The sequence below is a fragment of the Prionailurus bengalensis genome, chromosome B2, assembly GCF_016509475.1.
Source record: "Prionailurus bengalensis isolate Pbe53 chromosome B2, Fcat_Pben_1.1_paternal_pri, whole genome shotgun sequence".
In the NCBI taxonomy this organism is placed as follows: Eukaryota; Metazoa; Chordata; class Mammalia; order Carnivora; family Felidae; genus Prionailurus; species Prionailurus bengalensis.
The window spans coordinates 54,456,569-54,481,822 of record NC_057349.1 but is presented as its reverse complement, the minus strand read 5'-3'; the positions used below and the strand labels follow the sequence as shown (position 1 = coordinate 54,481,822).

General features: G+C 37.7%; 1 protein-coding gene across 2 annotated transcripts in view; it reads right to left on the bottom strand.

Moving 5' to 3' along the window:
* The window catches only part of PRIM2 (DNA primase subunit 2), a 355,938-nt gene that overhangs the window by 75,904 nt on the left and 254,780 nt on the right, over nucleotides 1–25,254 (bottom strand). For both annotated transcript variants that reach the window (XM_043591715.1, XM_043591716.1), the window contains one exon: nucleotides 2,862–2,988. In XM_043591715.1, coding sequence (XP_043447650.1) covers nucleotides 2,862–2,988 — 127 coding nt within the window. The remainder of the gene's footprint in view (nucleotides 1–2,861; nucleotides 2,989–25,254) is intronic.

The following is a 25,254-nucleotide window of genomic DNA, read 5'->3' as shown; positions in this document are numbered from 1 at the left end:
GTGGGGCATTATGAAGGGTAGTAATGAGAATACCAGAAGCGAGAAAGGAAGGAATAGAAGCAATATTTGAGACAATGGAGAATATTCCCCAAATAAATGTCAGACACCAAACTACAGATATAAGAAGTCTGAAAAACTCCAAACAGTATTAATGCCCCCCAAAATATAGCTTAGATATATCACATTCATACTTGAGAAAATAAAAAATAAAGAAAAAATCTTGAAAGCAGCTGGCGGGGGGACACCTTACCTACAGAGAAGCAAATGTAACAATCATATCTAACTTATCCTCAGAAACCATGCAAGCAAAAGAGTGAAGTGAAATATTTATTTATTTACTTATTTATTTTTTGGACTGAAATATGTAAAGCATTTAGAGGGGGAAAAAAACCTCCACACACCCAGAATTCTGTACCCTGTGAAATTATCCTTCAAAAGACAAGAAGAAATACTTTCTTGGACAAACAAAAACTGACATAAATTGTTACTGGTAGACCAGCAAGGCAAGAAATGTTAAAAAAGCTCTTCAAAGAGAAGGAAAATGATAAAGGCCAGAACTTGGGTCCACCTAAAGAAAAGAACATCAGAGAGTAAGTAAAGGTAATATAAAAACATCAGAGTGGGAAAGTATATCGAGGATATTACATAATGATAAAGCAGTGCATACTCCAGGAAGACATAACAATCCTTAATGTGTATCCATCTAGCAATAGATCATCAAAATACAAGAGGCAAAACTGGTAGAACTGCAAGGACAAATTGATGTATCCCCTATTACAGACTCCAATACTTCTCCATCAGAAATGGACTGATCCTGGGGCGCCTAGGTGGCTCAGTCGGTTTAGAGTCTGACTTTGGCTCAGGTCATGGTCTCCTGGTTTGTGAGTTTGAGCCCCAGGTTGGGCTCTGTGCTGACAGCTCAGAGACTGGAGCCTGCTTCAGATTCTGTGTCTGCCTCTCTCTCTGCCCCTCCCCTGCTTGTGCTCTGTCTCTCAAAAATAAATAAACATTAAAAAAAAAAAAAAAAGGAAATGGACAGATCCAGCGGGCAGTAAATCAGCAACAATAATCAGAATTCAAAAGCACCATCAATTAATATAATTGATATCTATAAAATGCTATATCCAATAATAGCAGATTACACATTCTTCTCAGTTCACAAGTAACAAACCACTCTAGTGAAGGATGCTGCTGATAGTGGCAGGTTGTGCAAGTGTGCGGCAGAGAGTATGTGAGAACTCTTTGTATTTTCTGCTCAATTTTGCTGTGAACCTAAGTGCTCTAAAAAAATTAAATTTACTCATTAAAACAAGGACAGATCAATGATTCTAATAAATAATACGAACTCACTGAGTGTCTGCTAAGTAGATTATTTTTTAACTGACAGAGTTTAAATTAAAAATAAAATAAAACAAACAATGGACTGGAATAAGATTCAGTTTAACAGGAATAAGCAATATAAAATCCTGCATTTGAGCTAATAAAAATCAACTACATAAGTGGGAGTTCTAGGATCTGGTAAGTGATAAAAGAATCCCTGGGAGTTTTACTAGGCCAAACTAAATGGCCTAAGAAAAGTAATATATTTTCTCAATAGAAGTATGTGGTCAATCAAAGTTTAGAAGACATAAGCAATTATTCAGGGCACGTGCAAATACATCTGATTTTATAAGTCTGAGGGTGGAGCCTGATAATATGCATTTCTAAAAGGTACCTTAAAGTAACTGACACAAGTGATGAGAACCACTCACTGTGAAAACCAGTACCAGCAACCTTTTATCTATTAAATATGAAAGTAAAGGCATTTTTTTAGTGCTCTGGACATGTCAAGCATCTTCCTTAAAATTCTGTTTGTGATTATTTGGATCTTGATCCATAACAGCCTATAAATGCATAATCTTTTAATAAAGAATTACATTCAAGATGCTGAAACAATAATTAATAAACATCCTTCTACACATTAAAAGAAATGCCAAGGGTGCATGTCTGGCTCAGCTCATTGAGTGTTTTACTCTTGATTTCAGATCAGGTCATGATCTCACAAGTCATGGGATCAAGCACACATTAGGCTCTGCGCTGACAGCACAGACCTTGCTTAGGATTCTGCTTCTCCCTCTGTCTCTGCCCCTCCCCTGCTCATGTGCATGCTCTCTTTGTCTCTCAAAATAAATAAGTAAACGTTAAAAAAAAGAGTGCTAAAAGAAAAAAAGTTCTGACACATACTGCAGTAAGCTTTAGTTATCTAAAGTATTTACTAATGTGGATTATTAAAATCATTCTCTGACATACCAGACAAATGAGGAACTTTTCAAGGTATGTGCAGAGAACTATTTCAGAAAAAAATTGTTGAACTAAGAAATCTACAAAAAATAGTTTAGCCTTTTTTTTTTCAACCTACAGTAACTCAGGTGAATTGACAGATGTTTGATACCATGACCCACTAAATTCCTCACTCAATTTCATTCATTAATGATACTAAAACACACCTTTCCTCAGTAGTCTTTTGAAAATTAATGGATCAACTATTCTATAATTCAAGGTACTCAATTTCAAAAACCTTTGAAGAACCTGTATTAGTCTCCTAATCATGAGAGAAACAGAAAATGGCAGGTGAAGGGGGACACTGAGAACTAAAGAGCCTGGTCCAGCACAATCTTTAGCATAGCTGAATAAACTCTCTTGCTGACCTAGTTCAGTAATACGACAGATCTCTAGAACAGTGCAGGAGCACAGTGGTGACTGACACAAGCTACAAGGGATATGGTGATACAAAAAGCCATCAATCACACTGCTTCACTGTTTCCTATAGAGCTAGTGGGGTTTCTACACTTCACAGACATGTATCCAGTGGAAGCACTTACCATGATAATCCCCTTGGCCTGGTGGATTGGTTAGAATAATCTTCATGCAACTGAAAGGTGTATAGTCAGTTCTCTTGCCTTCCTTTCCAAAGCTATGACGGATATTGTAAGAGTAGCCTTTGTCAAACTGGAGGAAAAAGAACAGGCAAAGTAAGTCAATATCATCTAGTGGTGTCAGCAGTGACAGACAGCTATAATCAGAGTACAAAATGGTATTTTCTAAAATAAATTCAGCATTCATAGGTAGGTGTACATATCCTATACATCATTTGAGCCCTTCATGTACAAATACATTTTTTTAAAAGTGCAAAACTTACAGGAAACAAATTACTCAGTAAAGACAGCAAATGTTTACATGTATATATGTTTAACAATGAGGATAATCCTTTCCTGAGAGTAATCAAATCACCCATTTCTTGGTTTGATTCCAGAGCTTATAATGAATGTGTATCAGTTTAGTCTCAACCCCCTTATCTTAGTACTCCCTGAATTCCTATATCCTACCTATGCTACTTCTGAAATGCATAACACAATTAATCCCTTCTTCTGTATTCTCACTTACAGGAGAGAAGCAATGTGTAAAAGAGAAGCAAAGCAAGAAGAAATGCAAGCCAATGCTTGATTAATGAACTACTGCAATTGCCTCCCACCTGGAATTCCTGACTCCATGTTTACAAAGCAAGCTAACAGTATAAAAAGGAGTTTGAAGTGGGTGGGAAAGAAAGAAAACAGGAACTAACATTGATTGAAAAGCTCAGAATAGTAGGACTTAGCTAATACTTTAAGGAAAGTAAGAAAGAACTAGATTAAGAGAGTAATATACTGTATTATTTTGGGGGGTGAGATTTTTAAATTTCAAGTTACAACCTGAAATACACAGATCTCAAGTCTACTGTTTTATTGGTTTTGACAAATCACTGTACCTATGTAATCCATACTCCTATCAAGAGACAGAACGTTTCCATCACCCAGAGTTCTCTGGTGCCCCTTCCCAGTCAACATTCTTCCCTCCCCTCCATACGTACAAGAAACTACCGATGTGATTTTCATCACCATAGTTTTAACTATTCTACAACTTTATATAAATGGAATCACACAGTATAAAGTGTTTTATAACTCACTTGTTTCATGACTTTATGTTTTGAGATTTATGCCATTCATTACACATACTGTCAACAAGCCCTTTTACTCAACTATAGACCCCAACAGTTAAAACCAAAAAAAGACAAGATTGCTAATTCATGCTCTAACTAAAACCTGCTGCACTTATTTCTTATCACGCTTCCTTGAGGCATTGACAAAGATGTTTTGGCAATGACTGGAATGTTCCAACCACCCAGACAAAAAGGCCTTGATAACAAAGAATGCCTAGAAGACCATACCCAACCTGTCCCATTTTGTGCCCATGATCCTGTGCTGAACACATACCAACGCCCAACCACGATCACATGTTCTCTGCATGCTTTCTTGCCCGTACCTCCCTGAATGTCTATAAAACTCTAGGCATCCATCTTGCCAAGAAAGAGGTTGGATATTGACTTGAGCCTGCCACCACCCTGGCTGCTGGCACCCAAAATAAATTTCTCCCTCTTTTCTAAACCTTCTCCCTCTTTTCTAAACCTTCTAAACCTCTAAACCTTCTCCTTCTTTTCTAAACCTTCATTGTGAGCTTCTCTCACGATGAGTTTATCCAAGTTTCTTCGGCAACAGTGTAGGCAAACCCAGCCAGGAACTATGCTTTCGATTTGTCCATCCCTCTCAGTATTCCCCTCAGTCCATCCCCTCAGTATTGGCCATGGCAGCATGCCGGGGCTTACCAGTTCACTTCCTGAGTTAGCAGCTGTGATAGACTGATTGGTAACACTATCAGCAGTTTGTTCCTTTTATTGCTAAGTAGTGTTTCATTGTATGAATATACCAGATAGTTTATCTAGTTCTCTGGTGATGGACACCTGGGCCATTTTTCCAGTTTGGGGCTATTACCAATAAAGCTACCATGAACATTCTTGTAGATGACTTTTGTGGGCCTATGTTTTCATTTCTCTCAAATGCTGCCAGAATTGCTGCCAATAGTTTTCCAAGGTGACCGACCATACTATTTTATAGCCTACCAACAATGCATGAGAGTTCCACACTGTCCCCAAAGTTTGGTGCTGACTCAATTTTGTTCATTTTAGCCAGTCTAAAGGGTAGGCAGTGATATCTCACTTTGCATTTCCCTGATGAGTAATTCTTGTGAGCACTTTTTCATATCCTTTCTTTTCATATGCCTTACTTTGGGTTTTTTGTCTGTTTCTTTGAATCTTTACCTTTATTCAAACATGTTCATGTTTGCAATATTGACTTCCTGCATCACTGACCATATATAGATACATATATGTATATGTGCATATGCATATATATTTTTTCCCAAGATTTTATTTAAATTCAAGTTACTTAACATATAGTGTAGTACTGGTTTCAGGAGTAGAATTTAGTGATTCATCACTTAACATACAACACCCAGTGCTCATCCCAACAAGTGTCCTCCTTAATACTCATCCCATTTAGCCTATCCTGCTGCTCACCCCCCTCCATCTACCCTCAATTTTTTCTCCAGTTAAGAGTCTGTTTTGGTTTGGTTCCCTCTTATCATATAGTATTTGTCTTACTCTGACTGACTTATTTTGCTTCGCATAATACCCTCTAGCTCCATCCACATCATTGCAAATAGCAAGATTTCATTCTGTGGGTTTTTGGCGTTTTTTTTGTTTTTGTTATTTATTTTTGAAATAGAGCATGAGCAGGGCAGGGACAGAAGGAGACAGGATCTGAAGCAGGCTCTGCACTGTCAGCACAGAGCACAATTCAGAGCTTGAACTCATGAACTGCGGGATCATGCATGACCTGAGCCTAAGTTGGACACTTAACCAACTGAGCCACCCAGGTGCCCATGATGGCTGAGTAATATTCCACTGTATGTATGTATATGTATGTGTGTGTGCGCACATGCGCGCACACACACACACACCCCAACTCTTCTTTATCCATTCATCATGCCTTATTTTGTGAAGTGTCTGTTCAAATCTTTCTCCCATTTAAAAAAACAGATTGTCTTCTTGTAGGAATTCTTGATAAGCTCTGGATATAGCCCTGGTGTCAGATACAGGTGTTAGAAATACTTTCTTACAATCTGTGGCTTGTCTATATATTTTCTTAACGTTGTTGTCTTCTGGTAAGTAAACGTGTTTATTTTTCATGAACCCTAAGTTATCAATTTTTTTTTATGGTAATGCTCCCTGTGTCCTCAGTCAGCTTACAAAGATATTCTCCCATGCTGTCCTTTAGAAGCCATGATGTTTAATCTCTAAAGTCAGGTCCTTTTCGTCTCAACTTTTGTGTGTAAGGTAAAGTACAAGTCCAGGTTGTTTTCTACCCCTCTAGGGGAGGAAGGATCTTCATGGCTGGTTCATGGTTCATGGCTGGGGCTCATGAATCAAATTGATCAAAGACATTCACAAGAAAATAACCCATTTAATTACATATGTACATAAAGTGTGCTGATGGCAGTCTTAACAAAGAAACAGGACTCAAGGAGGTAGCCAGATGATTGAGGCTTATATACCATTTTAGGCTAAACCAAGAAAAAGGGATTCTTGGTGGGAGAGGCAAGTTCTGAGAAGGTGAGCGGAGGAAATATATGGCAAATAAAGGTTGTACTGTTTTGCAGATGAGTCTCTTGGGTGATAAGAGTTGTCTGGAGTAGCTCTCTTCCCCATACAGAGACATCTTAACAAATGTAAATTTCCTTTAAAAGGGGAAATTTATATTTTATTTTCAGGCAGTTAGGAGGAGGTAAAAAGTTCTTCTGGCTTCTGCTGGTTTTCAGTTGCCTTTAGCTCAAAATAATTTTTATGTCAAAGTGACATATTTTGGGGTGGCATATTCTAGTACCCTTCAATACTATTTGCTGAAAATATTTTTCTTTCCTTACTAAATTTCTTTGAATAGAAAGAGACTCATAAATACAAAGAAAAAACTAGTGGATGCCAGAGGGAAGGGAAGTGATAGTATAGGTGAAATAAATGAAGGAGATTAAGAGGTACAAACTTCCACTTATAAAATAAATAAGTCATGGGGGAGGGGTGGCACCTGAGTGCCTCAGTTGGTTAAGTGTCCAGCTTTTGATTTAGGCTCAGGTCATAATATCAGAGTTTATGGGATGGAACCCCGTGTCGAGCTCTGTGCAGCCTGCTTGGGACTCTCATTCTCTCTGGCTCGCTCCCTCTTTTTCTCTCTCTCCCCCTCCCTCAAATAAAAATTTAGAAATAAATAAACAAGTTACGAGGATAGAAAGTACAGCATAGGGAATACAGTCAATAATATTGTAATAACATTGTAAGGTGACAGACTACACTTACTATGGTGAGCGTTTTGTAATGTATAGAATTGTTGAATAACTATGTTGTATACCTGAATCTAATATAACATTGTATGTCACCTATACCTCAATTAAAAATAAAAATAAAAATTGCTTTGGTACCCTGGTCAAATTTGACCATAAATGTGTGGGTCTATTATTCCACTGATCTGTATGTTTATCCTTTTGTCAATGCCACATTGTTTTAATTACGTAATCTTTAGAGCAAGTCTCAAATTCAGATAATGTAAGTCCTGCTACTGTGTTCTTTTTCAATATTATCTTGGCTATTCTATGTCCTTGAATTTCCATATAAGTTTTAGAATCTGCTTACCAAGTTTTATTTAAAAAATGCCTGCTGGAGTTTTCAACAACTGGTAGCTTATGGCTTCATAACTACCTATCGCCCACTAGAAAACTACAACCAGGAGAACAAATGGCATTTCAACTAAAAGAAAACTTTCAAAAAAGAAGAAAAACTTTCAAATCAGTATATTTCATTGGTGAAAACCAGAATGTTGAAAGTTCCAGCAAAAAAAAAGTTCCAGCTAACATCTTTAATGAATACCTTCTGTTTGTTTCATCAGTCATAAACATTAACTATAATCAATCTCTGTGAAAACTTTTAGGTATGGAGTGAATTTAATTAGATACAAGATTTCTGTATGTTCTTCAGAAAACTTTGGGTCAGCTATTCTATGCAAGTAATGGTGTTAGAAATAAGCCCATCGACCCAATCGAAGGAGGGACCAGGAAACATGGAGCACAGTGAAATAAGGCTTTAATCAATATTCTTCCAAGAGCAGGTGTCTGTTGGACAGGCACACTCAGGGCGGTTATAGCAGACAACTTACCTCCGAGCATTCAAGTCCCTCCCCTGATTCCTCACTGGCTGAGTAGTACAGAGGTTACAGCCTTACCCTGAAGTCGCCTATGCCCAGGTAAGGCAAAAGGTAGTCTGACTGGAACAAATGTACATTCCCTGAGATTACGAGAGACTTTGAGCCCCTCCTCCCTTTGTTCTTTGGTCCATGCTCATTGCAAAGCCCCCCAAAATAAGCCCATGAAACGGAGAGGGGAAGAACCAGGAAGTGAAGTATCTAAGGGTTTGGGGCTCCATTGAGGGGGGAGCTCCACATATTTCCAATAGGTTGTAAACCTATTGTTAATTAGACAGCACAGCTTTCATTTGGTATTTCTGAAAATGAAACATCTCCCTTCTCACAATGGCAAGGTACTCTCTCTAAAGGAAGAAAAGCTAAAACTAGTATCTTTCACCTCCCTTTTCTTTCCAACTTATTTACTGCCTCCATGTATGTATGTATGTCTAAAATTTGGACCTTATAATTAAGTTTTCAGACCATTCATGTATTTGTCACACAAACTGTCTTCTCTAGTTTTCAGACTAGCAAACTCTTGAAATATTGTACAGAAGGTACACTGATTGGGAGATGTTTTCATTACCAAATGATCTATCACAGCTGCTAACTCAGGAAATAAATGGGTAACCCCTGGTGTACCACAGCAGCCAACTGCTGCATCCTAGGGAATCTCCAGGGGGCTAGGCAAATCAAAAGCATAGCTGCTTGGCTCTGCTTGCCAATACCGTAGCCGAACAAACTCCAGAAAAACTTGTTGCAAGAGAAGCCAGTAACTGGAGACGTGGGTTTGGAAAAGAGAAAGGGAGAGATTTATTTCGGATGCCGGCAGCTGGGGGAGGTGGCAAGCTCAAGCTTTAACAACCAACCTCTCCACTGATAAGAAGGAGACCTACTGTTTTCTAAAGGGAGGGTCAGGAAGGTATAGGCAAAAGAGCAGAAAGAGAGAGCACATGACCACAGGTGGGGGGCGGTATGTGTTCAGTATGGGATCACGGGTAGGGAAGGGGACAGAAGGGAAGGTGTGGTCTTCTAGGCATTCTGCTCCTGTTTCTGGTCTGGTACTTAGAATGTTCCAACACTGCCAACGCCTCAAGAAAATGCAGTAAGAAATAACTGTTGGGGTCTATAGTTGAGCAAGAAGGCTTGCTGACATTTTCTTAGAGAACACTTTCTAGGTATCCACCTCTACAAGTCAAAGAAATATTTCTTTTTTTAAACTTTTTTAATGTTTATTTATTATTGAGAGACAGAGAGAGAGACAGAGCATGAGCATGGGAGGGGGAGGGGCAGAGACAGGAGGAGACACAGAATCCGAAGCAGGCTCCAGGCTTTTAGCTGTCAGCACAGAGCCTGACGCGGTGCTCAAACTCACAAACTACGAGATCATGACCTGAGCCGAAGTCGGACGCCCAACCGACTCAGCCACACAGGCGCCCCTCCCTTTTTTTTTTTAAATTTTATTTATTTATTTTGAGAGACAGAAAGAGAAGGTGTGTGAACATGAGCAGGCAAGGGGCACAGAAAGAGGGAGACAGACAATTCTGTCCAGTGATGGGAAATGCCAAAAAATCAACACTGGTCTTTTGGCGGTAAGTGGCAGTTTTCAACCTTCCAAATTAGTCCTGACATGCAAGCCATGGAACTGGCAACACACCAATTTCTGCCAAAAACAACAGTAAATTATTTTCAGGGGCACTATGTTACCAATGGAACACAAGAAAAATTATACAATAGGCACTTCTTTATCCTGCTCCTACCCTGTCTCTTTCAAAGTCTCTCTCAAAGTTGCCTTTCCCTTTTTTTTAAATGTTTATTTATTTATTTTGAGAGAGTGTGCACTTGCACGCATGAGCAGAAAAAGGATAAACAGAGAGGGAGAGAGAGAGAGAATCCCAAGCAGGCTTCACATTGTCAGCACGGAGCCCTATGTGTGGCTTGAACTCTCTGTGAGATTATGACCTGAGCGAAAATCAAGAGTCAGACACTTAACCAACTGGGCTAACCAGGCACCTCATCTAGTGACCTTATCTTGTTATGGTTTAAAAAGTGTTTACACCAGAATCTACTCAGAAGCTATGAGTATATATATTCAGAGGCCATGGCATAAACATTCAATTGCCTAGAAGAACAATGTGTGGTTTCCCTGGAAGAATGTCTTTCCTACCAAGAAAAGCCCCAAGCCCAATTATTATTCCCATTGGCAAAGCAACAACTGCCATTCATTATGGTCAAGCTCAGCTTGCACAATGAAGTGAGACTGGGTAAACAGCAAGTACCCTCAGAGACACATTTATATTTGAAAAGGAAAATCTTCTTGACCTAAGTGAGGCAAAACAGCCACATATATGAAGGCAGAGAAGAGGGTAATGATATAGTATTTCTTAACAGGATATTTTCGATCCTTCCTTAGTGACATTTGTTTCTAACCCACAAGAATTTGGAGCTCTAATTTACATATTTAAAAAACACTAAGGGAGGGTCTGCTAAACTACAAAGAGAATTAATTCAATACCCACAATTCAGCATATCAAGGACCATTACTTTGGTCCCAGGAAGTTTAGCTATAAGTAACAACAGGAATTCACAGCTTAACAGCAGGGTTATACAAGTGGACCTACAACTAGGAAAGAACATGAAATCATCCCAATGCCTTTTCTCAGCATGTTCTTGTTCGATCTTCTACAATTTCTAACCTGTTGATAACTTCTTCTTGTGTCATTTCCCTAAAGCTTCACTTATAATGTTAATAACCAGAATGCACACTACAGGCATTTAATGTATTGTGACCCCCTTTTAAATGCCTACTTACTAAACCACTCAATTATTACCTATAAAACTAATTTTGTCATCAGTTACCTGCAGATTCTAAATACTTCTCTTTAACCCTTAATTTCAACCACAGTTTCACTCTCAAGGTCACTGAAAAATCACACATACCCTAACCAAAAACACACTGAAGACCAGGAGGCCCCACAGAGTATGGGAAGAAGAAAAGGCTACTAAGGCAGGGCTTTAAGTCAAATACCCAAGTTTAAATCCTGTCTTACCACAAGCTGTTACTAACCAATCTGTAAAGATCCCATATATACAGTTCGTATACACACATACACACACACACACACACACTCACACGAAGTGACAGGGCTGTGAAGTGATGGGGGTTTGGAGCTGATGGCCAAGAAAGAATTCTTGAGACGTTTTTTGGTGTAAAAAACTTGGGAGGTGGGGAAGGTAAAGTCAAGGGGAAGTTTCCAAAGGGATTTTCATATGCTAGGGAAGACTCACAGGATATTGGAGGCCTAGTTATTATCAAGCTAAGGTTGTTTTTCCCTCTAGCAAAGCATTAACATTAAGACAGTAGGGAGTTCCTGGAGAAATGTTATACTCCGTATTTGCCTCAAGAATTTGTCAATGGGCTGCAGGGTATAAGGAAGTTTAATTTTACCTGCCATTTCATTCTTGCCTTTGTTCCCCACATCACTATGGACGGGAGGGTGATGTTGGGGTTATAGGTTTCTGGAGATTAAACTATTGATAAGATTGCCTTTTTCTTGTAATTTACTAGGATATTTGTAAACTAATGGAGACTCATGTCTTGCAAGACTGTGATCTCTATCAGTTAACCATTCGTTTTCTTTCCTTTGTTCCTGGGCAGCAGGAGTGCCTGAGGAATGTTACACATATCCCACTTGGGGCTGGGGGAGGGACTGTTAGTTTGTGCTTTGCCCTCAGCTTGCCTTATGCTCCCTCATCAGAAGGAGTAGTATTTAACAGATAGGGTGATGTGGGGATTAATTAGCTCATTTTCATAAAGCAATTGGTATAGTATCTAGCACAGAGTCAATACTTTAGAGCTGTTATCATTACCAAGGTAATCAGTTTTATTATTAACCAGAAAAGGCTATCTTAAGTGGGTCAGATCTGGTGTGTTATTTAATATTACTTAAATTACTTACATGTTTTGCCTCCAGGTTCCTCATCAGAAAAACCTGGAATCTAGTTCCTCCCTCTAACTCTTTATAGAACCTTTAAAAAAAAAATCAGTTAAGCAATTTCAAATCTGTACTACAGCTGGAAGGCATTGCTGCTATTAATATAATTCAGTAAAATACCTCCTATGGTGTACTAAATATTTCGTCTGCTGCTCTGCAACAGTTAATTCGTTTCTCATGGGTGAGAACTTTTCACAAGCTTATGAGGCAGCAAGGTGTTAGAGAGATAACACAGATTTTGGTTCTAACTCTGCCACTCCTAGCTGAATAATGTTAGGCAATTATAAATTACCTCAGTCTGTTTTTTCATTTTTAATATTGTAGTAATGAGACCTATACTTCACTCGATGCAAAAGAAATCTGTAAACTGTAAAATGCCAAGTATATACTATAATTATTCGCTACAATTATTTGCATAAAATTGTATAAACTTGTTTTACCGCATTTGAAAAGTGAAATGTTAAAAATCAGTTCCATTTTATATGCAAGTATATCACTGAATACTCCTGGGAGTTCACATGAAAAAGTGTGAACATACATTATATATATTTTGAAGGGTGCCAGAATATGCCACTCAAAATATGCCACCTTGGCATATGGATTATTTTGAACAGCCACTGAGAACCAGCAGGTGAAGGACAAGCTCTAAAAACAGGTACTAAGTTTTCTTTTTGTAAAGGAAATTACCAAGAGTAAATAGGTCTCCCACCCCCTACCAGTGAGAAAATCACATTAGAGAACACACTGACTTAAAACCACATAACAAAGCTTACTGAATAACCCTTGTTTAGCATTATTTTCCCAATCAACTCCCCAGAACTTGCCCCCCACCTCACAAAGCCCAGAAGCCCCAATCCTCTTTCTTTTGTTTAGCCTAAAACAGCATAAAAGCCCAAGATGAAAACGCCCCTTTGAGTTACTCATTTCTGGGTGTTCCCATGTGTATGCGCTACGTATACGTTAATAAACTTGTTTTTTCTTGTAAATCTGTTCTATGCCAATCTGATTCATGAGCCCCAGCTGGGGAACTTAAGAAAGGTAAAGAGAAAAGATTTTTTTTCCTCCTCTACAGTTTCATCTGAAAAAGTGGGCCACATTTTCCATCTTAACACCCTAATCCCCTTCCCTGAATTTATGGAGAACACTTGCAGTTCTAGACCCCAGGGCATGCTGATTGTCTTTCCTTCAAATTTCCCTGAGGCAAGATCAAGCTAAAATCTTAAAATTTTGATGGGCTATTTTATTAGAAAAATTTTTTTAAAAAAAGTGAAATGCCAAACCCACAGAAAAAGTATGAAATGGAATGATCCTATTGTGAGAAATAAGCCCACTAACCCCATCAATGAAGGGGCGCGGAGACTCTGAGCACAGTGATGTAAGGTTTTAATCAACATTCTTGCAAGAGTGTGGTGGATAGGCACACTCTGGGCGTTACAGAAGGCAATTTATCTCCTAGCAGGAAGTCCACCCCTGATTCCTCATTGGCTGAATAGTAGAGAGGCTACAGCCTTACCCTGAAGTCACCAAAGCCCATGCAAGACAACAAATGTACATTCCTTGAGGTGACGCAGAGACTGCAGTTCTTTAGTGCATACTCATTGCAAAGCCCATGAAAAACAAGCCTGAGAAACCGCGAGGGGTTAGAAGAACCAGGAAGTGAAGTGTCTAAGGTTTTGGGAGTCCATTGTGGGGGCAGGGGAGGGGTTCGTACATATTTCCAATAGGTTGTAAACCTACCGTTAAATAGACAGCACAGCTTTTATTTGGTATTTCTGAAAATGAATCCTCTCACTTTTCACATCTATATAATCTGATAAAGTAATTGATTAAGCAGATCACTTTCAGTAAAGCCAGTATATCAAAAGATTACCTGTGTATATTAAAAAAAAAAAAAAAACCTGCCATAATCATCAGAGGAAAATGGAAAGCTATCTGTTCAGGAATGCAGATGGGGTGTGGGCTAGGGGGTTTGTCTTCTTCATATTCACTGTACCCAAGTGACTCAGAAAACAAGATTTGAGGGTCACCTGTGACTGTGTAATCTACATCACTCTAACTGTTCATTCAGACAGAAGGAAAGAACATCACTTCTAAATTTCTAATGTGCAATTCAGTACATATGCACTGCTGTTATCAGCAACAGAAAAATAAAGTAATACTTAGTGATATCTCAATAATAATAGTTTACATTTCTATAAATCTTTAGCAGTGACACAATGATACTTCTTAGACCTTTTACTACCTGTAAGGTATGGAAGTTAGGTAGCTCTATACACGAGTCAACTAAGGTTTTAAGAGGTCACGTGAATAGTTATTTCAATTACTTAGTGGACAAGTTGGAATTAAAATCCTAGTCTTCTACTTTCTAGAAAATATGACAAAATTATAAACAGAGACAATTAATAAATAAATATTAATTTATGTGTATTATGTATAACTTCAGTTATCTACAGCAAACATTCAGCTGCAGGCTGCTTCCCTGCTCTCAACTGTTTCGGGACCATCTGAAAGTCACACTGAACCAGAGTTAAACAAAATGCTTCTGATTCTACTGAAAACCAGAGCAAAGTACCTACTCTCAAAAGAAATACTAACTCCAATGAGCCACTCACATATCATTTACTTGGTTTCTAATCTACCATGATTTTAGAATTTTAAAAAAAAATGGTAAACTGAGAGTTAAACATTAACAAAATGAAAGAACACTAGGTAATATTCCACATGCTTTCAAATACCAGGCACACTTGATATTCCTCCTTCTATAATCTAAGTGGGGATGTAATAACGAACTGGAACACAAAATCCGTGAGAAGAAAGCATGAAAACGGACATAAAAGCATGCAGAACACCACCACTGCTTATTTAACTGGCAACTTATTTAACTTCATTTGGAGCTTTGGCAAATTTAGCTTCCTTACCAGAATCAAAATGGAAGAGCTAGAAACAGGCTTTAACCATCATCTAGTGCAGGCGTTACTAGACGTAGAGAAGCAAGTAATGACAGTCTAACTTGCAGGGGAGTTAGGGAAAGCACCTTAGTCCCTGCATTCCCCATCCCAGGCACCTCTCATTCACTCCTGTCAGCCTCATGCCTAGCACAAGGCCCAGCAAATTGCAGTTGCTCACTAAATGTTTACTGCTCTGGAGTTAAGAGTCTTTCCTGCACTGAATGTTCTCTGGGTCCTGGGTACAAGAGGACTTAAAGCTAATTTTGTAATTATTACCATGTTAACTTTCAGTGACAAAAGAGATTTAGCAAATTCCTATCAGTAAACATTGTAACTTAACATGTTATTTCAATAGAGGCCTGCACAATTCCACGTGGAGGAGATGGTCTGGGGAAGTTGTGTAGTAATTTCACCTGGCTATTTGTTTAGCCAAGTGTGCTGATATTAACAAAGGGGCAGATTAATGATGGAAGTTTCAGCATTTCACTTGGAATGCTTACTTTAGAAAAGTCTACTTTATTCACTGGTATGAATACCACTAACATAAGTGAACAGAAATTATTAAGATTCCAAATATAATTTTCCAAAATTTGAAGACAGAAACCATTGACAATCCTTCATTCACTGAAGTAAAAGCATTTACTGAATCACATTCTTACAGCCTAAAAAAACTAAATTTAGTAACTGTTAAGAGGTGATCAATTTAGTTTCTATCTCACTGGTAGGGAAGAGCTAACATAAAACAAATTATCACCAGAAAACCACAGGAGCAGGCTGACTGATGTAGAATGCTCTAGTCCAAGATGAGTTGGCTCAGCTTGAATAAATTGGTCTTTTCATTTGCTGAAAACAAGAGAAGCAAACTGAAAACATCATCCAAGCCTGCAATCAAAGACTACACAAAAGTTAGCAGATGAGAGCTTCTAATCTCCAAGGGAAAGGCTCCCTCTTCTTCACAGATGCAGGAATTTATTTTTACAAACATTTTGAAGTAAAAATTAAATGTAAATTTACTTAACTTCTACCAGATTAGTTTCATCCTATTTACTCATTTCTCAGATGTTCTGTCAATTTTTTTTTTGAATAGTTTGCTTTTCTAGATTTTTTTATCTGGCAACTTCAAACCAAAGCAAGTAATTTCTGGAACTAAATTTCTATTATGAGAGAATTTTAAAGATCTAGTCTGATCATTAAAAAGACATTTTATGGGGTGCCTGGTGGCTCAGTTGGTTAAGTGTCCGACTTCCGCTCAGGTCATTATCTCAGTTTGTGGGTTGGAGCCCTGTACTGGGCTCTGTGCTGACAGTTGGAACCTGGAGCCTGATTCAGATTCTGTGTCTCCCTCTCACTCTGCCCCTCCCCCACTCATGCTGTTTCTCTGTCTCTCTCTCTCTCTCTCTCAAGAATGAACATTAAAAAAAATTTAGGGGTGCCTGGGTAGCTCAGTCGGTTAAGGGTTCAACTTCGGCCTAGGTCATGATCTCACAGCTTGTGAGTTCAAGCCCCGCATCGGGCTCTGTGCTGACAGCTCAGAGCCTGCAGCCTGCTTCAGATTCTGTGTCTCCCTCTCTCTCTCTGCCCTCCCCGACTTGTGCTCTGTCTCCCTCTATCAAAAATGAATAAGCATTAAAAAAATTAAAATAATAAATAAAATTTCAAAAAGACATTTTAAGTATTATTCATAGCCTAGTATATATGTTGTATATAACAAGTCTAAGAGTGTTGTTGTTGTTTTTTTAATTTTTATTTATTTTTGAGAGAGAGAGAGAGCTTGTACAAGCAGGGGAGGGGCAGAGAGAGAGAGAGAAACAGAATCCCAAGGAGGCTCCATGCTGTCAGCACAGAGCCTGATGTGGGGCTCAAACTCACGAACCAAATGGTGAGGATCATGACTGGAGCCTAAACCAAGAGTCATGCACTTAACTGACTGACCCACCCAGGTCCCCAGCAAGTCTAAGGTTTTAAAGAGCTACCAAGATAATCACTAAAATATAGTTCCCAAATGCTACAAATGTTTAGAAATATGTATTTTATATAAACATTTAAATATTTATATATATTGACATATTTCAATATATCTGGATAAAGGTTCAGAATTGTCACATAGTCTTGATGGTGTATGCCTCTTGTCAACATGTATGTGTCCTGTTTCATACTTTTCTCCTCGGACTACATTTTAATACCATCACTCAGTTTTTTGATTCTGCTTGCTGGTATTCCCTTCCCCCTCTTTATTGTCAATCTTTCAGTATCAGAACGTTGCAAATAAAGAGCAAATGGGTAACTGGTTACCTATGACCACCCTCTAGTGGTTACTCATAGCATATTAAAACATGTATTCTATCAACGTCAAAAATGAATCACTCTCTACAAAATAGACTTTAGCACACTTTTACTGACATAATTAATTACAAAATCAGCTCCAAAATAACTTTAAAAATGAACTGCTAAAAGGATTAAATGATTTTCTCAAATACACAACAATACAGGAGATATTTCACTGATTAGATTACATGTCATCTTCTAGTCATCTAAGTTTGGCTACATAACCAGTGACCAAAATAAAAAATTTTAGGGGTTCCTGGGTGGCTGAATTGGTTGAGCATCCAACTCTTGATTTCAGCTAAAGTCATGATATCATGGTTTGTGAGACTGTACCCGGTGTCGGACTCCATACTGACAGTAAAGAGCCTGCTTGGGATTCCCTCTCACCTCTCCCCTCCTCTCCCCTCTCCCCTCCTCTCCCCTCTCCCCTCTCCCTCCTCTCCCTCTCCCTCCTCTCCCTCTCCCTCCTCTCCCTCTCCCTCCCCCTCTCCTTCTCTCTCTGCCCCTCGCCCCTCCCTCCCTCTCCCTCCCCCGCTCAAAACAAAAAATTTATTAGATTAAAAAAAAACTTTTTTAACATTTATTTATTTTTGTGAGACAGAGACATTTATTTATTTTTGTGGGGGGAGGGACTGAGAGAGAGGGAGACACAGATTCTGAAGCAGACTCCAGGCTCTAAGCTGTCAGCACAGAGCCCAATGTGGGGCTCGAACTCACAGATGGTGAGATCATGACCTGGGCTGAAATCAGATGCTTAACCAAGTGAGCCACCCAGGTGCCCCAAAATTTATTAGATTTAAAAAGCTAGCAATAACTGATAGAAATGACAAATGGCATGAGATAAAGTTTTAATGCATAGTAGTGACAAGCCAGATCGCTCCTCTACAACTTCAGGGACAAGAGAAAATCTCTTGCCTCCTGTTGTAGGAAGTGTTTTGTCTCTCTTCTAAAGATTAGGAACCAATAGTTCCCACTAAATTCTCTAAGGCTGCATCTTAAGGAGATGACAAAGAGAAATATACAAAATATATCAAGAATTAGAAAATGTATGTTGGGTGACAACGGCAAAATTATTCTTTAAGGGATTTACAAGGCTTTCTGGAGAACTGGTTGATTCTAGGACTGGGGCAGGGAAATTACAACATGAGCCTAGGGCATCTTGTGTACCTGAGATGTGCTCAGAAAGAGGATAGGGGCATGTGCAACAGGCACCGGAACCAACCTGAAAGGTAGCCAAAGCTGGAACAATCTGAGCAACAAAGTAAGCAATAATAGCATCAAGTTATAACCCCTAAAATGAAATATATAATTCAAAGGATATGCATGAGTACATACTGATAAAAATAACCAAAAAAATAAATAGATGGGGGAGAAGAGACAGCTTTTCCTTACAGAAGAATTGCAATTAATAAATGTAGAAGGATAGGGAAAGAGAAAATAACCATTAGAACACCATACTAATAAGAGTTGCAGGCAAGATGTACTGAGGGATGCTAAATTCAGCGGAGAAACAGGTTATTTATACAGTCTAAAAGTATTTCCACCAAGACATTTTGAGGAGAAAACACTTAACTTTATAGTGGAGAAACCAGCAGATACCAACTTAACCAAATGATCAAGGTTAATATCACCAGTAAGGAGATATGCTGACATCATATGCCCCAGGTATCTCCTATGGTATCCTTGCCAAAAATGCATAACCTCAATCTAATCCTAAGAAAACAATAAATAAACCCAAAGTGAGAGACCGTCTACCAAAAATTGACCACTATCTTTCAAAAATATCAAATTCATAAAAGACCAAGACAGACGGGAAAAGCCACTGGAAGATACTAAACAGACATGACAAGTAAACACAATGTGCAATCCTGGATTGAGTCTTGGAGCAGCAAAAGGACATTTGCGAGAAAACTGGTAAAATCTGAATAAAGACTCTAGTTCATATTGTACCAATATTAACTTATTAATGGTGGTAACTATGTAACAGTTAGTTAAGACCTGAAGATTAGGGGAAGATGGGTGAAGTGTTTATGAAACTCTGGGTATGATTTTTGCAATTTTCTGTAACTCTGAAATTTTTTCAAAATGAAGTATTTATATACCAGGCAATGGACTAGGCATAACACCAACAATCTCATTTTTTTAAAGGTTTATTTAGTTATTTGAGAAAGACAGAGCAAGCAAATCCCAAGCAGGCTCCGCGCTCAGTGCGAGCCCAACACAATGCTCGATCTCAAGACACAAGATCATGACCTGAGCAGTATCAAGAGTTGGACACTTCACCAACTGAGCCAGCTGGAAGCCCTACCACGGATTTTGATTGTCCTAATGACCCTAAAAAATTAGTATGGTTATCCCTATTTTACAGCCTGGAAAACTGAGACTTGGAATGATTAAGTGAAATGTTCAAATGTACACAGTGAAGGGTGTTAGGACTGAAAACTTTTTTATGACTTGCTCAGAGTCCATGTTCTCTCTACCATGTTATGATAAACACATGTAAAAATAGCAAAGGCTATTTTCAGAACTTAGTGGTAATTTTCAATTCACTTAAAATATGAGGTATCAGGGAAACAAAAAAGGTTTTTTATCATAATAACAAAAGGCAAATTACTCTCTGTTTAAGTGAAGCCGTTTAAATTTACTGTAGCATTTAGCAAGTCATGCCAAACTCTACAAATAATAGCACACTTCTAGGCTTCCCAACATGAAGTATAAAAAAGGTTGATTTGTTACAAGGGTCATTTGACGTCAACAGGCATAGCTTTTTCCTATATAATTCAAAGATTCTACTATAGCAGCTTCTGCTGGCTCAGTTGGTAGGACATGCAACTCTTGATCTCAGGGTTGTAGGTTCGAGCCCCGTGTTGGGTGTAAAGATTACTTAAAAATAAAATCTTAAAAAAGAATTTCCAAAGATATCTAGAAAACTTAAGTGAATTTATCTTAGTAGGTTTTTCCCCTTGCAACATTTATACCACTTACCTAAACATAATCAACATATAAATATTATTTAATACAAAGGAGCAACATACCAAACTCCAGGGAAATACTTGAGAAATAATAATATATTCATGACAGAGGAGAAACACTTTTCCCTTTCCCCTTTTATTGATATGTTACTCACAGGCACCACTGTAAGGATAGGTTACTTTACCTCGTGAATTATGATAAAGAATCAGAATTAAAGTCTCAAAGCAAAGCAGCTACTTTCTTATAACCTAATGTAACTAAACTGAATTATTGATGGATTATGTTCCGAGCAATGCAGGAAGATGGCTCTACCAAGGGAAGGCTATGTAAACTTATTGTATAGCTTCAGGTTATCGGTCTACTTCTCAACTTTGATGTGGTATCTCATTAAGAAACGAATGTATTTTGCCATGCTAGTCTTCTGAATGAACTAAACATCAGGGTGTGTTAACAAAAAAGGATGATAAAACAAACCAGGAAAATGCTTTTTTTCCCAATTTTATCACCTTAAAAAAATTTAAAGCATATATTTTTAAATGTTAAAAGATGCTTTCAGTAGCCTAACAAACCTCTTTTATATTCATTCATAGGAATTTAATTTAAAAATATATCAATGCTATATTATGATGAGCACGGTCAAAAGAACAGCTGGCTTCCCTGCTGAGACTCGAGCTGCCTGTTGAGCAAAGACTAAATCACATAGTTTGATACATTTCAAAACAAGGTTTTTTTGGGTTTTTGTTGAAAACAAAATTTTGTAGTTCCTTAATCAAGAAAAACAAAACAACAAAAACAAAAGCCTCACAGATTAAACTATGAATATGAAACTATGACTATCTGTATTTTTATAACAATTCTCATCCCTCAAAAGTGAATTTTCAAGCCACTTGGTAATTTTATCCTCATTTATTTTCACATCACTGAAGTATGTAAAAAGTTAACTTATATTTCCTGATGGATACTTGAGTAACGGAGCTCCTCAATAGCAAATCTGAAACTCCAATCTAGCTCCATAGATTCCCTATCCAGAGCACATTCACTGAGTCATAACACGTCTCAGCTATTTACCATGTGTAGTGAAGGATACAGAATAGCTTGTCGCAATGTATTAGGAAGAGCAAATACATCATAGTTGTGTTTAGCAGTCTACCAGGCTCCATTTTCATGTCTGAGTACATTTTAAAATTCAATAGATAAAAATCACCATTTGGTGCTACAAAAATTACTGCCTTATTTATTGGCTCTATTACCTTGATAGAGACAGAAAAAGAGAGATGTAGGGCTAGGCCATACATTCATGATCCTACTGGCTGTGATTTCTATCTACAAAGCAAGCAAAATCTGGGGGAATTGTTCATTCACTAGGAACTTGGTTTGGAATATGTCTGGATGCCTTTATGGCAGCCAGGTGGAGGTGTAGAGTAGGCAGTAGATATACTAGTGGATCAAGAGAGGTCTGGCTGGAGAACCCATGAGAACACAAACCCCACGCAGACAGGGATTATGTCTATTTTGTTTACTTCTATGCCTTTAGCTCCTACAACAATGCCTGACACCTGCCAGTGGCTCTGTAAATATTAAGTGGGACCAAATGCAACTGCCATGACTACATATTGCTAATCTACATAAATGGTAATTTCATACGGTTCCACCTAACACTTACTGAATGAATGATACACCATAATTTTTCATTTCACAATCTCTCCTCTGGACCTGGACTAGAAAAATTACTGTCGTTTAGAAAGAGTATAATAACTGGAGGAAACCAAGGTTGGTGCTTGCTCATTTTGAGTCGTCTAGGTTCTCAGGTTTCTGCTTCCAGTCTAGTGCATTACAGGCACTGAATAAACCTTTACTGTTGGTGGTGATGATATCCGTAACTACTATTTCCTATAAGTAATTGTTAGAAAATTAAAGATAGCCACTTGTAAATTATATAAGCAGTTGACTGAATATATTTGCAATATCCTTTTCAGTACTACAATCACCATTTTATAGCTAAAATAACCAAGTAATGAGCATTATTTCTCTAATGTCATAGCAGGACAGAGAAATAAACTCAAAGTCCCCAAGTTCACTTTCCTACTAAAATCATTATAACCTATTCCTATTACCAACTACCCAGAAATATACATGTGTATATGTAGGTATGTTCCTATGGTATTTAATTACATTAAGGGATTTTTCCCCCTTCATTTAACTTTTTTCAAATTTTGTTGTTGTTGTTGTTGTTGTCTTTGAGAGAGAGAGAAAGAGAGGGAGCAGGGGAGAGGGGCACAGGGAAGGAGAGAGAATCTCAAGCAGGCTCCATGCTCAGCATGGGGCTCGATCCCATGACACTGGGATCATCAGGACCTGAGCCGAAATCAAGAGTTGGATGCTCAACTGACTGAGCCACTCAGGCACCCCTTAACTTTTTTCTGTGCTGTGTCACATTTAAAAACTTTTCAGGAAAAATCCATTGCTGATAATTTACCTGGGTAGTTACCTAGATAAATTATCATGTGAAACACCCACACATACCCATATATAATCTTCAAAAGATGTATGAATAATGCTTCAAAAATTATCATACTGCTACAAAAAATTTAAGTAGCTCTCTTTTTCATTTCATCATGTCATAAATTACGCATTTACTAGAAACTATCATTGTCCATTCTGTTTTACAAAGAAAAGCTGTTTCTGAAGTAAGAAGTCTCAGTGTACATTAATTCAAAATTAATGACTTAAGTGACAAGGTAATAACAAAAACTAAAACTGGGATTGCTGTGAAAATCCAGGCACGGTGCTCTGATATGACAACTTCTAGGATCACAAGTCTACTAGCCACTTAATATGTAGATTAATTTTCTTTAAAATTCAAAAGCTGCCTCTGGAGCCCCATATAGCATACAAATGAGGAGAACAATAATGAGAAACATAACACACATAAAATTACAGGAATAATAATATTTTGATATGCGGTTTTAAAGAGTAATTTGTTGAATACTAATAGTCCCCAAATCAAGTTGATACACCTAATTTGTTTTTAAAGAAAGCAAAGCACAATATCACTTTTGAAACTTAAGTAGTAGCAGATAATGAGAACCCTTTCACCAAACAGCTACATTAGATGATTTATATAAATGCTAAAGAATGTGCTTTATTTTAGAACACTAAAATTTCACAGAACAGGATGCTCTGACTTGTGTTAAGCCATGAATGAGAGCACCCCATCATGTGGTTTAGATTTCTCTTTCTTAGCTGTATTAAATCCAATCCAGACAGTGAATTGTCATAGCAGGGACTTCTATTTCCTTAAAGCTCTCTGCTTTTTGCCCACCATCCCTGATAGTGAGGATCCTCAAAATTTATAAATTAAATTCTATAGGTATGCACAAAAATTGCATATAAATGTATAATGAACTGTTAAATCTCCATTCCTTAAAGGTTCAGAGGATTATTATCTATTCTTCCCTTCTGTTATGAAAACATCATGTCCCATAAACCTGTAAAATTAAGCTACCCGACCAACAAGCACAAGCTGTTTAGCTCCTAAATTGAGGTGACACAATGTGCAAAGAGGAAAGTCACCTTAATTCCACTAAGGGAAAAAAAAATGTACTAAAACCCATCACTCTCAGCTGAGCCTTCATTCAATATTGAAACAAGTAATCTCAAATTCCATGGTTTTGGCTGCTGCTCAACACTATTCCATTCAACAGGGGATTGAACAAAAGAAAATAAAAAGGAGCTTTAATCTGCCTTTTCTTCTTTTTGCTATACTACACTGACAGCATCTTGTTCATTAATTAAACTTTTTCGCCTTAAAAAAATAGACTTTAGAGTAGTATACTGGACAATGGAGCAAGAAGGCAAAAAACAAAAGGCATGGTTTAAAGAAAATCTAGGTTTTAAAGACTCTAGTTACAGATGTAAAATATTCATAAATGATAAGATCAATACAAAGAAACATTTCAACAAATACAAAGAAAGATGTTAAGAATTTAACACATACAGGAGTGACACAGAGGCAGGACCGGGGTGGCTGTGGGTTCCTTTTACAGATTACACATAAATCAAGATGGCTCCATTCTTTCATTCATGTGCATTGCTCATTTCTGCTCATCCCCTCAAGAGATGGGGGCCATAAACTTAAGTCTTTAGAAACTATCAACCCAGCTAATAGTAACTGTAATTTGCCAAATTTGCTGGAATCTCCAAAAACAATTTTCGGTTTTGTGAACCTGACTTTCATTGTGCTTCTTAAGAAGAGAATGCATTCACTGCAATTTGCTCTAATAATAATAGTCAGCATAGGGAGATCATAGAGGAAAAATAACCTACAATTTATATTCATGGCCTTATTTATACGTAGGAACTTTAGCTTTCATAACAATTTAAAGAAGATAGGTCATTTCTGGTTTTGCCATCTTAAACGTCAGAGTAATAATACAATAACTAAGCTTATGAAAAATCTTTTGACAGAAATGAGTTTCTAAAAAAGGATGATTGAAAAGTAAAAAAAAAAAAAAATGAGAAAATGCTTTTCCTGTATTTCTTATTGGGTTTTTGATACCATAATACAAGAGAACTAGAGGAACAATGACATTCTTTATTATTTTATCATTATGTAAATCAAATAGATTTTCTTTTCCAATAAAATTCTATTGTGTAAACTGCCGTGTGAGTATTTTGGGGACAAAAAAATTATAGGAATGATGCCAGTTTGAGAGTAACCTCAATTAAAAACCAAAAAAAAAGCTCCTCAGCTTTATAACCTGGAGATCAAGAAACTTACACATTTTCCTGAAGTCTCTCACTAAAATCTAATGGCCGATATGAATGAACTATATCTTCTCATGGCTCATGCAACAGTGATTCCAAAACTCAAGC